The 15,491-nt window shown below is 35.6% G+C and overlaps 1 protein-coding gene across 2 annotated transcripts; it reads left to right on the forward strand.

Annotated features, from left to right (window-relative positions):
* Nucleotides 1-9,168: 9,168 nt before the first annotated feature.
* LOC122314118 (probable WRKY transcription factor 57) lies at nucleotides 9,169-14,723 on the forward strand. Of its 2 annotated transcripts, none has more exons than XM_043129527.1 (4): nucleotides 9,169-9,861; nucleotides 11,472-11,615; nucleotides 12,093-12,566; nucleotides 14,509-14,723. In XM_043129527.1, exons 1-3 carry the CDS (start codon nucleotides 9,464-9,466, stop codon nucleotides 12,556-12,558), a joined length of 1,008 nt encoding a protein of 335 aa, XP_042985461.1. In that variant the 5' UTR covers nucleotides 9,169-9,463; the 3' UTR covers nucleotides 12,559-12,566; nucleotides 14,509-14,723. The 2 variants fall into 2 exon arrangements, with proteins under 2 accessions (XP_042985461.1, XP_042985460.1); XM_043129526.1 differs by lacking the exon at nucleotides 14,509-14,723 and adding an exon at nucleotides 13,480-13,826.
* The last annotated feature ends 768 nt before the right edge of the window (nucleotides 14,724-15,491 follow it).

Here is a 15,491-nt window from a genome sequence, read left to right on the forward strand (position 1 = left end):
ATAACTAAGTACCAGAATTTTTCTTCGTTTAATACAAAGCTGTTCAAAACATACATAATAAAATATTACAAGATACAAATATAATTCAAATCCAACAACAAGGCATAAACTTCCACTCAATACTCCGGCAGAGCCGCCTCCTCGAACTCAGCCTCCTCCTCCTCGATCTCTGCACCAAAATCTACGGTATCAAAAATGGTGCCACAGGTAAGTAAAGATCCAAACGCCACTAGATAAAAACATATTAAAAATCAAACAATATGCATGAAAGAAAAACCAATGCACATGACTCATAAAACCATATATTTTCACGCACGCCAAAAACCCATTTAGCCCAAAAACATACTACTTTCCAACTCACACCAAAAGTTTCATTCGGACCAAATCCAACTCATATCCAATAACCAATTAATCTGTATGCACCATGACCTCTCCTAAGGGTCATTCGCACACCCTGGTTCCTGTGTCACACCGCAGGTAACGATCAATCGTGTGACACCTAAACAAGCGATGCCCAGTTCTGCGCCCCGCACGTTCGTAGCCAAGCATCCTCTAGCCCTCGCCAGCAAAGGACCACGGAGTCGATACCAGAGCCTTACCATCCCGCTCGCTCTCGTTGTCGGCCAGAGACAACTCAGGGAACATCACTCAATATATTACGCTCCCGAGTGAACAGAGGAGCTCCACCAAGATAATGCCTCATTTCGGCTTGGGGTCGTGATACACACGCACTCGAAAATCCATTTACGCAAATAAAATAGGATTTTCTCAATTTAAATAAAATGCACATGTATGCTCCATGTAATGCACGCCTCGAGGCACAAATAACCAACCAATCACAAATCAACAAAACCAATCAACTCCGTCCTCAATCCATCCGACCCCCGAACTCCTCGGACTCAGTCTGGAATCAACCAACCAACCAGATAATTTATTATAAGAGAAAAATATATTTAAATCTAAAAGTAGAGTTTGGAAAATACTTACAGCACTACGAGGTATTTTTTGAAAGCTCGCGGCGTTGCAAACGGCGGAGAAAAAACAACGTAACAGTGTATTTTACACTATAGCTGTGGGTAATAAATTACCTACTTTTGAACGGGGATAAACCAAGACACGAAATTGATAGAGAATGGTCTAGAGATGTTTATGAAGCTAAAGGAAGTGAGTTTTGGCCGTGGGTGGCAGTGGAAACGGCTATGGAAGTACTAAAAGGGGCTGAACGAAGTTGAGCTCATGGGAGCTGCTCCGGCAACGGATCGAGGCCGGAAATGGGTGGGTTAGGTCAGCAAGGGGTAGATGAAGAAGTTGTGAAGAGATGGTGGCCGGAGGTGGAGTGACGGCGGCAGAAAAGCACAAAAAACGTACGGCTTGGAGGAGCTCGTAGCGACTAACGGTGGCTCGGATGGAGATGAAACTTGGTGGGGATGTTCACTGGTCAGAGGGGAAGAAAACTGGGTGGGTGGTGTCAACCACGTCGCTGGCGAGCGGCAGTTCTGGGCTGAGGAAGCAACCAGTGACAGAGAGAGAAGGGAGAGCTGGTGTCGTGACTTCCAGCAATGTATGGTGGCTAACGGCTGCACGGGTTGACCTGAAAATTGGGGGAGGTGATCATCGGCTGGAGGGGAAACGACCGGTGGGAGCGGTGCACTGCACGGCGGCGGGACGGTGGAGAATAGGGCAGTGGAAGGAACGGACGGAAATGGAAGGGGGGGTTGGGTCAAGCGCACAGGGGGGAAGAAGAGGAAAAAGAAGAAGAAAAAGAAAAGAAAGAAGGAAGAAAAGAAAGAAAAGAGAAAGAAAAAGGGAAAAAGAAAAAGAGAAAAGAAAAGATGGAGAAAAGAAATGATGTCCAATTCTCATCTCCAGAGTCCAAAAACTAACCCGACGAAAATGATTTTAAAAACATAAAATGACTAAAATAAATTAAACACCACGTCAAATAAAATAAAACCAATTAAAATACAATAATTTAAAATAAAAGAGCTAATATATAATTAAATTAAAAACAACTCCTTCAGCAAAAATACATGTAAAACAGGTCATCACATCCTCCCCCTTAAAACAAATTTCGTTCTCAAAATTTGCAAGATCAACCATCAGCGCCAAAAAGATACAAGATACAACTCTGAACATAATTGAGAGATACATATCATCGACAACTCCCAACAAATCCAATGGTTATTATCTTCACATCATAAATTGCTAATATCGACGATACCTCTGCTTTACCTTCCGAATTTTCATCATATTCCAACCTTGGTAACCTAATAGCCACTTCCAAAATTAACTATCAATAAACAAAATTTGCACGACCAAAAGATTAATCTCCCATTAAAACTCCGAATCACTACTAATTTCTCAAAATCAATACAAAATTTGAATATCTAAGTATCTCAAAAAATCATGCTTTTCGCACGCACTCTGATAACTCACCAAAATACATAAAGGCTATATCCTCAAAAAATTAACATCATGAAGTACAAGCTCAATCCACACCCAATCACAAGAAAACTTTTACTACATTTCATAGAAAATAATATACCTCCAAAACCACAAATCTCCACTCATTTCTCAGTTGGCCATCGCTGCCCTAATCAAAAATTAACATTTCGCAAAAATACGTCCATGATTGTTGACAGAAATCAATACCCATCAACCTCAACATCCCAAAATGAAAACAAGCATCATCCTTTCAAAATAAAATTGCCACATCTCAAGTAAGGAACATAACCTAAAAGGCTCGAATCTATATCGATCAACCCACAAGAGCGACTATGAACTTTTACCTGACAATCTATATTTAAAAGCTCATCACCTAAATTCTGAATATCATATAAAATGACAATGACTAATCTTAATACGAACCACCATAAAACTCACCAAAACATTATTGAAACCTTCTTAGTAACTTGCCCACTTATATCTACTTCCATAAGCCAGTATTTATACGACTAGTTTCTTCAATTGCACATCTCCATTAAATCTCAAGGCAGGCCATACTACTCAAATCTTTAATCCTCCAAAATTATTCCACATCACTCTTGGGTCCTAAAGCCATATTACCTTCTAAATCTATTTATGTTATCCACCGTTGATGCTTAAGTTCCAACCTCCAAGATATCATCATACACCACACATGGTGACCCAACAAACACCCTTCAAACTAAATAATAATATCTATAATTCTTCTGACTGGACACCTAGTCTCTAAGACACAATATAGCTCCCAAATTTAAATTCCTAAGTGAACTCAAGTCACGATTAATTCCTGCGAATAATCACAACAATCATTGCCTACCATTATTCTATTGAGTAACCTACTTCGACTGTACACTTCGATCATCTTATCAAGAACTCACAGCCAAAACCTATAATCATCCAACGTACAAGTGATCCACTGCTACCATTTCCATAATCTAGACTTATATCCTCAAATCAACAAAAATCATTCCTGAATCTGCTCAACTTATATCCTTAAATATGCCAAAATCCATTCCTAAAAGTCGGCCGAACATACAGCATCAACCCAAAAAAAAAAAAAAAAATACTAAAATACCAACACTCAAATTAACATACTCATTTAATACCAACACGTAAACTACCACCTCCAACACCCCGGATGGACCTATATTTTTAGGATCGACAAAATTATTTCCTAACCTACACCACCTTAGTCCTAAAACCTGAAAAGAATCATTTCCTAAAATTTACCAACCCTATAACCCCCAACTCGAGAATAAGCATCTTCTAAACCATAATTTTCCAAAACTTTTTTTTTAAAAAAAAAACAACCCTCTTCATGAGTCAGCAAAAACATTACCTTCGAGTCTCATAGAGAAAATCTATTATTGAAAATCTACACATCGATTACTTAAATTAGACAAATTGATGTCCTAATGGTTGTAGACAAATTAACTCACAAAATGTCATCAATTTGTTTTAGGCAAAATCTGAAAGTTCCAATTTAATCGACTCCTCAAATGCTCATTGAACCTACCATCTCAGATTCCATAAACCCATTCCGTAAATCCTATAGAATTTTAACTTTAGATTCTTTGCACTCTTATTAGTTGTTACCTCCGTTCATTCATGGCTCATGCCTTCGTCCTTATGGGTTCAACTAAACCACGACGTTTCCCTGCCCAAGCTTAAATCAGTAAATAGCCATCTAACCCAAGTACGCGCACTCTATTTAGGACCATCATTGTACTCTAAAAGGTTTGAAACCTCCATCTACGCAAATGAATACTATAACTCCAACATAATAATAACCATTTTTGAACTAGAGCAATACCCCTAAACCTTAGAAAATACGCTCCTCGAAATTTCCATATCAAAACTTAACTCTGATCACCCCTATGATAATGGTTACAGAGTAATCAAACTCTAAGATAGGTCGAGTTAGCATACCAAATCCGCGTATCTAAAACTCAAGTCTTACTATAAAGTAGTTCATCAAGTCATTCTAAACCTTTGATCATCTAAAGATCATTCTCTGAAATCAACAAGATTGAAGACTTTAAATCCGATAATAAAACAATCGCCTCCTAAAACTTTCAAAATCTAAAACATTAATTGATAACAAATCATTTCCTAGAGTCCACAAAACCTTAAACCTTAAATGAAACTCTCATCAATTTATTCTTGATGTTAGTTGAACTTACAATCTCCTACTCTAAAGACTCATTATATAAATTCTACAAAACTTAAGATCTCAATCATTTTAGGCGACTTAAAGCTAATTCCCCCCTCCTATTATGACTTGAGTTCCTACTCCACAAAGATCGCCTAAACCATATCATTCCCTTCAAGTCTTGATATTATAACAGCAAGCCACATCTATAAATATTCTAACCTATTACGCTAAATATTCATATCAAACAGTATTGTCGATCGTACCATCTTCCTGCCATAACACAACCATTGACCCCATTTAAGAAAAACAAATAAAATCAACGACATAAAACCAAAAACCAAAACCAAACCACATAATAAGAAACAAAAAGAAACCAGCATGCAATAACATAACTAAATAAATAAATACAAGCAAACAAGCTCAAATAAATTCAAAACAAATAAAACATGTCAAATAGCAACTTTACTTAAAATAAATTTTAAAACACAACTTTAAAAACATTCTGGCACTACCTACGGGATATGTGGTTTTACCCAGAGCCAAACTGTTCTGATACCACCTATGGCGCCCCCAAATCCCCACATACGAACACGGAAAAATCGAGACGTCCGGATGATGACAACACGGGTCACCACCCAACGACGAGTGCCAAGTGTGTGTATAAACAACAAATGTGCAAAAAGAAATGCGCAGCGGATAACGAAAGTCATAACTAAATATCAGAATTTTTCTTAGTTTAATACAAAGCTGTTCAAAACATTCATAATAAAATATTAAAAGATACAAATATGGTTCAAATCCAACAACAAGGCATAAACTTCCACTCAATACTGCGGCGGAGCTGCCTCCTCGGGCTCAGCCTCCTCCTCCTCCTCCTTGATCTCTGCACCAAAATCTACGGTACCAAAAATGGTGCCGTAGGTAAGTAAAGATCCAAACGCCACTAGATAAAAATATATTAAAACTCAAACAATATGCATGAAAGAAAAGCCAATGCATATGACTCGTAAAACCATATATTTTCCACGCACGCCAAAAATCCATTTGGCCCAAAAACATATTACTTTCCAACTCACGCCAAAAGTCTCATTTGTCCCAAATCCAACTCATATCCAATAACCAATTAATCTGTATGCACCATGACCTCCCCTAGGGGTTATCCGCACACCCTGGCTCCTGTGCCACACCGCAGGTAACGACCACGCGTGTGACACATAAACAAGCGATGCCCAGTTCTGCGCCCCGCACGTTCGTAGCCAAGCATCCTCTAGCCCTCGCCAGCAAAGGACCACGGAGTCGGTACGAGAGCATTACCATCCCGCTCGCTCTAGTTGTCGCCCAGCGACAACTCAGGGGACATCACTCAGTATATTATGCTCCCAAGTGAACAGAGGTGCTCCACCAAAATAATACCCCATCTCGGCTTAGGGTCGTGATACACACGCACCCGAAAATATATTTACGCAAATAAAACAGGATTTTCTCAATTTAAATAAAATGCACATGTATGCTCCATGTAATGCACGCCTCAAGGCACAAATAACCAACCAATCACAAATCAACAAAACCAATCAATTCCGTCCTCAATCAATTCCGTCCTCAATCCATCCGACCCTCAAACTTCTCGGACTCAGTCCAGAATCGACCAACCAACCAGATAATTTATTGTAAGAGAAAAATATATTTAAATCTAAAAGTAGAGTTTGAAAAATACTTACAGCGCTATAAGGTATTTTTTGAAAGCTCGCGGCGTTGCAAACGGAGGAGGAAAAACAACGTAACAGTGTATTTTACACTGTGGTCGTGGGTAATAAATTACCCACTTTCGAACGGGGACAAACCAAGACACAAAATTGATAGGGAATGGTCTAGGGATGTTTATGAAGCTAAAGGAAGTGAGTTTTGGCGGTGGAAATGGCGGTGGAAGCACTAAAAGGCGCTGAACGAAGTTGAACTCGTGGGAGCTGCTCCGGCAACGGATCGAGGCCGGAAATGGGTGGGTTAGGTTGGCAAGAGGTAGAAGAAGAAATTATGAAGAGATGGTGGCCGGAGGTAGAGCGACAGCGGCAGAAAAGCACAAAAATCGTGCGGCTTGGAGGAGCTCGTGGCGGCTAACGGTGGTTCGGATGGAGGTGAAACTTAGTGGGGATGTTCACTGGTCAGAGGGGAAGAAAATTGGGTGGGTGGTGTCGGCCACATCGTCGGCGAGCGGCGGTTCTGGGCTGAGAAAGCAACCGGCGACAGAGAGAGAAGGGAGAGCTGGTGCCGTGACTTGCAGCGGTGCATGGCAGCTAACGGCTGCACGGGTTGGCCTAAAAATTGGGGGAGGTGATCACCGGCCGGAGGGGAAACGACCGGTGGGGGCGGTGCATTGCACGGCGGCGAACAAGGCGGTGGAAGGAACAGACGGAAATGGAAGGGGGGCTGGGTCGAGCGCACGGGTGGGAAGAAGAGGAAAAAGAAGAAGAAAAAGAAAAGAAAGAAGGAAGAAAAGAAAGAAAAGAGAAAGGAAAAAAAAAAAGAGAAAAAGAAAAAGAGAAAAGAAAAGATGGAGAAAAGAAATGAGGTCAATCCTCATATCCAGAGTCCAAAAACTAACCCAACGAAAACGATTTTAAAAATATAAAACGACTAAAATAAATTAAATACCACGTCAAATAAAATAAAACCAATTAAAATACAATAATTTAAAATAAAAGAGCTAATATATAATTAAATTAAAAATAACTCCTTTAATAAAAATACACTTAAAAATAGGTCATCACAGAATGATTCCCGCATTATTTTAGAGCAAATCTTATTAGAGACGAATTATTTCGTCTTAAACACTATCATTTGAATGACTGATAGTCTGCTCGAACCATATTTTTAATAATTCTAATTTGTTGAATAAAATTTAAATTTCATCTTAAAAGATCACTATCAAGGATGAAAAAAATTTCATCCCTAAAACTTAAACTTGTCGTAGTGAATAATTTGATATTTTATAGTAAATACACAATTCCAATAAATTTGTAAATTTGTTTTACTAAAAGAAAGAACCAGCTTGTTTTGCTTTAATGGGCCAAATAAAGTCTACAAATTGTCAATTCATTAAAGAAAACTGATAAACACACGTCACTTTTCTTTTTTGGGAGGGCCTAAAATAAGCATGTTTTAATGGTAGCGTAATAGGGCATTGTACACAAACGTCTTGATTCAATCAAAACTATAATAGATTTAATTGGTATTAATTAATTGATTAATACTATGTACAATTCCTATTTAAAGATTGCAATACAAATCTAAATAATTTTATCTTTAAAATATTTTAAAATTACAAAAATATTCCTCTTAAAATAATATTTTTTTCTCATTTAATAAAATGTATATACATGAAGACTACAAAGAGAATTTCTCTAATTTAAAAAGTGGCTACATTCTACCTCAAATAGAATTTGGACCATGAAATAGGTTGCGTTTTCCGTTAGAGAAATGTTATCTATAAATTGATATAGTTTTGACGTTTCGCATAATTCGTTAAATCTATTTTATAATAAAAATAATTTTATAATATGATGTATCACATCATGTTACGTCAGTTGTAAGTTAATTAATCTCAAAACATGACATTCTTGTATAGTTTAGAAGATAATAAGTTTATTAATCAACCAATTAATCATGTAATTTAATTAGAAATAAATTTAATTTATAAAAATTGATTTAATAGCAAAAGAATGTCAATTTTTATAAAATTGAATTTATTTTTAATTAAATTACATGAATATTATATTAATCGATTGAATTTATTTTTTACTAGATTATGCAAGAAAGAAGTGTTCTGAAATTTTTAATACAAATTCAAAAAGTAAAATAAAAATATATAATTGAATAATAAAATATATAATATATAATTCAAATACAAAAAAAAATCAATTAAAAAATTATATTCAAAATTTTTTTAAAATTTATAATATTTTTATTCAAATTTTTTCTCTCATTTCTTAAAATTTAATAAAATATATTTTCTTGAATCATTTCATTATTATTTACAAAATTTTGAAATACACCAATTAGTGTCCAAATATGCCCTTAATATGGACATATAGGTAGCGTCCCGCCACGTATATAATTGTACATGTGAAATTATTATTTATCTAAAAAATATGAATATGAGTAAAGTTATAAGCTAAAAGACGGAGGAAGAATTGAGTAGGATAATGTAAATTATCTTTTCTAAATAAATATTAATAATATAATTAAGATAATTAAATTAAAATAAAAAATGGTTCTTTCTGGATATCTCTAATAAGACGTTGTTAGTATGTCGTTCAGTGTGTACAACTCATGCACGTGCCTCATAGTGTATTTATATTTTTTTATTTTTTAAATATATTTAAATATTTATAAAAAAAATACAAATTTATTAATAATTACTTATTTAATTATTAAAATAAATCAGTATAAATCCAGTGGCAGCCGCATAATATCATTTTCCTCTCTAATGCGAGACCCACTCGTTTACACATGGGCGTGGGGCCTCCGGCACTCCATGCTCAAATAACAGCCTCCCGTACCAGTTTTAGAGTTGACGGCGATTTTTCTTACTTTATCTCCTTTCTATTCATCTCTCTTTCTCTCTCTCTCTCTCGTTACTATGCAATTGACGAGACAAAGCTTTCAATTCCTTCCAAGTTCGTAAACTAGCTAAGCGTCCTTTCCGGACCCAAAGGAACGCCAAAACCCTAGCTAATTAACTTCTCCCCTTCTCTCTCTCTCTCCGGTCGGAATTCAGCTGAATTCCCGATTTCGAGCACTCCGAATAAGAAGATCATTTTTTGTATTATGGACGATGGGGATCAATCCGATTCAACGATCGTGTTTGCTGGTGACTCAAGCTGGGCGCTCAGGTCTGACTCCGATGGAGTCTACTTCTTCACCAACCACCGAGAAAGCAGCATACTCAGTGAGTTCAACTGGAATCTTCATCCGGATGATCAGAACCGGAATATTGGCTTCTGCGATGGATCTGATTTGGCGGGAGGCTTAGGATTCCCGGACGTCGATAACAAGTGCAATAACAGCAACAACGCCTTGCAAAGCTCCGACCCGCCCCTTCTAGTTGGTTCAGAGAGTAAAGCGGGTGGAAACACAGCCCCGATCAACCCTTCGGTGTCTTCCAGCTCAAGCGAAGGTCCGCCGGAGAAGTCCACGGGCTCCTGCATAACACCGCCCGAGAAACCGTGAGTTTGGTTTCAGGTTTCGTGAATACATATATACATGCATATATGCACACACACACTCCATGTAACATATATACCGAATCCTCACTTTAACTCGATTTGGCATGGGTAAATCAAAGTGGCAGGCTTTGAGTTGTAGAATAACAGGGGAAGAAAGAAAAGATTCCATATCCGATTACTGTAGGTTTTCTGTTTGGAGTCAGGAGGGAGCCAGTGCAACTCCGCTTTCGTACCATCTAGGTACCACCAACTTGTCCATGCAAGCAACTTGGGTCTAGGTAGGACCGTACGTAGTTTCACCGAAAACTTGGGGTCTTCTACCGGGAAATTGTGCAAATTTCAGGGGCCTTTTGGCTATTAATTTTGAACAACATGAACACGGCCGCTATTGCAGCTGGAATGGCGTGCCATCACTTTTTTATCTTTCTCCGCTTCTTTCATTTTTTTTGTTTTTTCCTTCTCACTTTAGGCAAATAATAATGAGAGATATATTTAGTTTTAGAGTGTGTAAAATTATAAATTTTGGTACTTTTTTTTAAAAATGTAAATAAATATGAGATTTATATAGAAAAAATAATTTTTTAATTATTAAAGTCACTTATTTTCAAAATTAGTATATAGGAGTTACACACCTTAAAATTATATCAGCATTATTCAATAATAATTTGTGTCGTGTTTTTACAACCTTATACTCATCACTTTGCTTTAATTATGTAGAGGTTTTTTTTTTTAATTGTTCTTCATTAATATATTTCCTAGTGTCTGTATTGTACGGACATAACACTTCTCTAGAGGAACTCTGTGTTAGGCTGCTGTTTCAAATTAGGTGGGATTAATTTATTTTTACAAATCATTGAGATCAATTTTTTAGCAGTAAATTAATTAAATGTAGCTCCAATTAAGTACTCCAAGGCTGGGTTTGGATGGTGAGAATATTTCACTATTATTCATTATTTTATTATTATTATTTATTTACTTTCTATTATATTGTACTATTATTTACTACTTTTTTATTACTATTCACAAAATATCTGAGATCACTACCCAAACACAATCTAAGAATGATATATTAATTGTAGATTATCTTACAAAATCAACATTCGATCGTTTCAAATGCATGATTAATGATGTAATTAAGGAAATATTCCATCACTGGCTGCATGCCCCTTCGATAATATTGTCTATCTTTCTTCATTTTTCTTCAGTTGAACGTTTCTTAAGATCTGAAACCTCAATCAGGCAAAATAATATCGTTATTTTATTTCCCTCTTGATGAAATTTCATATGAAGATTATAAATTGAAGGGCTCACTTTTATAGTACTTAATTATTTTTTCTTCTATTTTGTTAAACCTAGTTCACATTTTGTTTCTTTGACTTGAATGAAAAACATCATTTGACAACATGCAGTTTTGATGTACGTACATGAGGTGTATTACAGACATTATATTGGATATATATATATATAGATTCATCATGTTATAAGTTTACAACATCGATCGCATGTTCCTCCTTATAATTCATATATATGTTTTCTTTTTTCTTAATATATACTAGCATTGCTTCACTTATTTATATATATCTTTTAATTGTAGATGAAATATTTTGTAGGAATAAGGTTAGAAAGAGAGGGCAAAAGCGAGTCCAGCAGCCACGTTTTGCGTTTGTGACGAAGAGCGAGGTTGATCATCTTCAAGATGGCTACCGATGGCGCAAATATGGACAGAAGGCTGTTAAAAATAGCCCATTTCCTAGGTAGGTCATGTGTAGCTACTTCGATCTCTTCAGTTAAAGAAATAGAAAATTTTCAGTCTTTCCCATGTCTGATGTTTAACTCTCGTTATTTTCTAATGCATTAATGAAACAAAAATAAATTAATTAAAATTTCCGTTTACAAATTACAGTACTTCCTATTTCCTACTTATTAATGTCAATATCGTTTTAACTTGTTCTCTGTTTATTTCAGTTTATAGATTTTTTATCATCACTTCAGTTTTTATTAGGTCCCAAATATGATCATGAACCCTTATCTTGATCTCAACACTTGTATTGCATTCAACATCCCATCACTATGCCATGTACGCAATCATGACTATTACTGTATGTACGTTTGAATTCATTTTCTCACATCATACAGAGAAAAGAAATGCAAAATGTCAAAGGAGAAATATATATATATATATATATTATATAGAATTAGCTAGCTGATGCACCGGACGTAAATGCATGCAGGAGCTACTACCGCTGCACAAATAGCAGATGCACCGTAAAGAAGAGAGTGGAACGCTCATCTGAAGATCCCACTGTCATAATAACAACATACGAAGGCCAACATTGTCATCACACAGTACTTGGATTTCCCCGATCAGGTCATGGAGTCATTAATATTCATGATCAGAACTTTATAACTAGTAGTACTAGTGGTACTAGTACTACTGCTGGGCAGTTGGGCGCTGCTCCTCTGGTTTCACAATTTTATTATCCAAAAGTTCTTCATGAGTTACCTAAAGATCAAAATCCTTTTAGCACGACACATGAGTACTACTCAACTCATCATTATCATCAACAGATCATACCACATCATGAAGTTGGTAAAATATCCCATGCATTTCCAGAACCAATCCCACTAAAGCTGGCTCCTACTGATGAAGGACTACTTGGGGACATGGTACCTCCTAACATGCGCAACCGATCATAATAAGAAAGGTACGTACGTAATAGTACCGTATCATGTTCGATTTACAGTAAATATATATGGTACTACTCTCAATATTTTAAGATGCATGTGTGAATTTAGTTTCTTTCTAAATCTAATGTGCTTTTGTGTCGGGGTACTGAGTAGCTAGCTAGCTGCGTCTTTGAGCTAGAGAGAGAGAGAGAGAGAGAATCCATTTTGAAAGCATGCATTAGATATATCTAGTTCTAAGACTAGTAATATTAGCACACTAACCCAAGTGGATGATCAGCCAGCAAGTATTCATGAGCTAGCCTTAGTACTTCTGAGGATGTCGAAGTGTACGTACCGTTTAAAATGTTCAAATGTTGGCCAGTTTAGAACCTTGCAGAGAGCACTACTTGACCTTCGTACATTTAATTCGTAGAAAAACGCCCGCTCGCCTACGTACCAAAGATTTACATTTTTCAGTCTTACTCACATGACATGCTTACGTGCAATAATTTCCTAATTGGCTTCATATATGAATCATTCGTTAAATATGACTCATAGAAAATGAGTGTGTCGGTTAAAAGTTTTCTACCCCATATCCACGTGGCAGACTTTCATGAGCTAGCCAGCGAGTCATTTAAAAGAGTCAGGATGTCTATTTTATTATTTGTTTTTGTTTCGGTTATTATTATTGTAATAATTGCAATCATCATTATTATTATGACTCTGATCATTGTGTTTATATCCAGCTTGTCAGTGGGAGTAGCTTAAAAAAAAAAAAAAAAAAAAAAAAAACTTTAAAATAGAAAAGGAAAGTAGAAATTACAATGCATTGAAATGATTAACCTGGAAGTTCTCATGTTCCTCATCATGTTTAGGTTTACTTCTATGTTGAAAAATCTTTTGCCTTTTTTGGTGGACCGCTGACGTCTAACACATAACCCCATCCAACAGCATGAACTATATATGGGTGACCTTTGCTCCCTTACAACAACTGCTTGTATTGGAGCACGCACTGACGATCGAGATCAGCCATCCACGCGTAGTAATGATATAGCATTATGCATGCATGGCAGGACATGAATGATATGCTAATTCTGATTATGATATATAAATACTGTGAATTTATAATTGCTAATTACCCGATCTTTCTCAAATTTCTATCTCGAACTTCAATGATTAAACACTGTCGATTTGTACAGGACATGCATGCTGTGGGTAGATGGAACTATAGCTAGCAGACAGTAGTACTATATCCATCTTCAAATTAGACATTAATGTAATGACAAAAGCAATTTTCATGGCGGTATAGTTAATGAAATCAGCTTTCATCCCCAAAACCCTTTTTTTTTTTCCCTGTCATACATTTAGGGCCTGCATGCATGCATCTCCATCATATCATGCATATTCATGGGCGTACCAGGGACTGATCATAATAGAGCATGAGATAATTTGTTTCGGTTTTGAAGATGATATTGATAATACATTAATATGTATATAATCTCTTTCAAAATGGCTGTATAAATAGCGTAACTCGTTTATTTTTTACTTAAATAGCGTAATTCATTTATAAAAATAAATCAATATAATAATATGAGTTGATCTAATACGTCAAATTATAAAATTATTTTTATTATAAAATATTAAATATTACCTCTCCCAAGAAAATATAATTTATTTTTATAAATCTCTTTATAATTACTTTCTTTTCTTTTATAAGTAAAAGTAAGCGCTCTATTTTGGCTGGCTTTTTGGCCTCTCGCTTGGGAATTCTTACGTACATGAGAGCTAGCTATGAAATAGTACCACTGTAAATTAAGAAATGATCAAAAGATCGAACGTACTGGACCGGTGGTCGGGGCCTGTTGCATGCGTGAACTTCGATGTTGCTTCGGATCATTTGTAGCCGATATTGCCTTTTTTATGATTTTTTTTTTTTAAATTAATTCTTAGGGTACTGAAGTACTTACGTACGTTTCACAGTGATGCTGCAGTGTACATGGCTTTTGATCCGGAGTACTTCCTTTTGTCTTTGGCAAATGTCCTTACAGAACAAAATTCTGAATCTTGGGAGACCATAAACCCTCTCCTCTATCACATTCGCTGTCTCGTAGTGCAATGGCCTTAATCGAATGCTATTTGGTCCAAGCTGGTACTTCGTACGCATCAATTAGAGAATATCCATGCTTGAATATTATTTAATTTACATGATCATGTTTTGTAAACGAATAATTTTTCATGATTGACCTCCATTTCTAATTAATCGCATCTATTAATGGAAAATATTATATGTGAAAGATATTTTCTAGACAAATTTAATTATTTTATTATTTGCAAAAAATAAAAATAAAAGTAGGTAGATAGATTATATTCGGAAAATCCTTTGTGTCTCGACAATGGGTACGGGCATTTTTTTTTTTACTTAATGATTAAATAAGTATTTTTTAAATAATATTGTGATTTTCTTTAATAATATTCTCGGTGACTTCTATCGGGCTAGCACTGTCGATCCATTATATTTTGTGATGCAAGTGCCCACCACTGATATACTTCATGGTAAGCTAGCTTTGATGAGAGGGACCGGTTCATCACCTATTACATAAAGTCCTAGTTAGTTATATGCATTTTATAATAATAGAGTATACAAATCCCATGCATTTGGCATGCAATACTCCTTTTGAAAAATATAGATAATTCTTGGCATCACGTGAAGAAATCTACTTTTTATTAAGCCCTGTTTGGTTTCATGGATGATCTCAACTATCTTATTTTTTATTTTATGAAAAATTCATCTTGTCATCCTCACACTTCACACATCACACTTATTTTAATTTTTTTTTCATTTTTTCTATAATAAATATGTAGTGTGTGGATGATAAATTAAATAATTCAATTAGTTTAATAAGAATAAAATGAAATAAAAAATAAAAAAATAAAAAATAATATTTTAATATATAAAGTGTGTG

This window comes from Carya illinoinensis, chromosome 6 (genome assembly GCF_018687715.1).
Source record: "Carya illinoinensis cultivar Pawnee chromosome 6, C.illinoinensisPawnee_v1, whole genome shotgun sequence".
Taxonomy (NCBI): Eukaryota; Viridiplantae; Streptophyta; class Magnoliopsida; order Fagales; family Juglandaceae; genus Carya; species Carya illinoinensis.

Excerpts from the sequence above, each read along its gene's own strand:
- LOC122314118 (XM_043129527.1), top strand. The coding sequence starts at position 9,464 with ATGGACGATGGGGATCAATCCGATTCAACGATCGTGTTTGCTGGTGAC. Across the intron at positions 9,862-11,471 it reads ATAACACCGCCCGAGAAACC|GAATAAGGTTAGAAAGAGAG; the intron begins GTGAGTTTGGTT and ends AATATTTTGTAG. Across the intron at positions 11,616-12,092 it reads AAAAATAGCCCATTTCCTAG|GAGCTACTACCGCTGCACAA; the intron begins GTAGGTCATGTG and ends AAATGCATGCAG.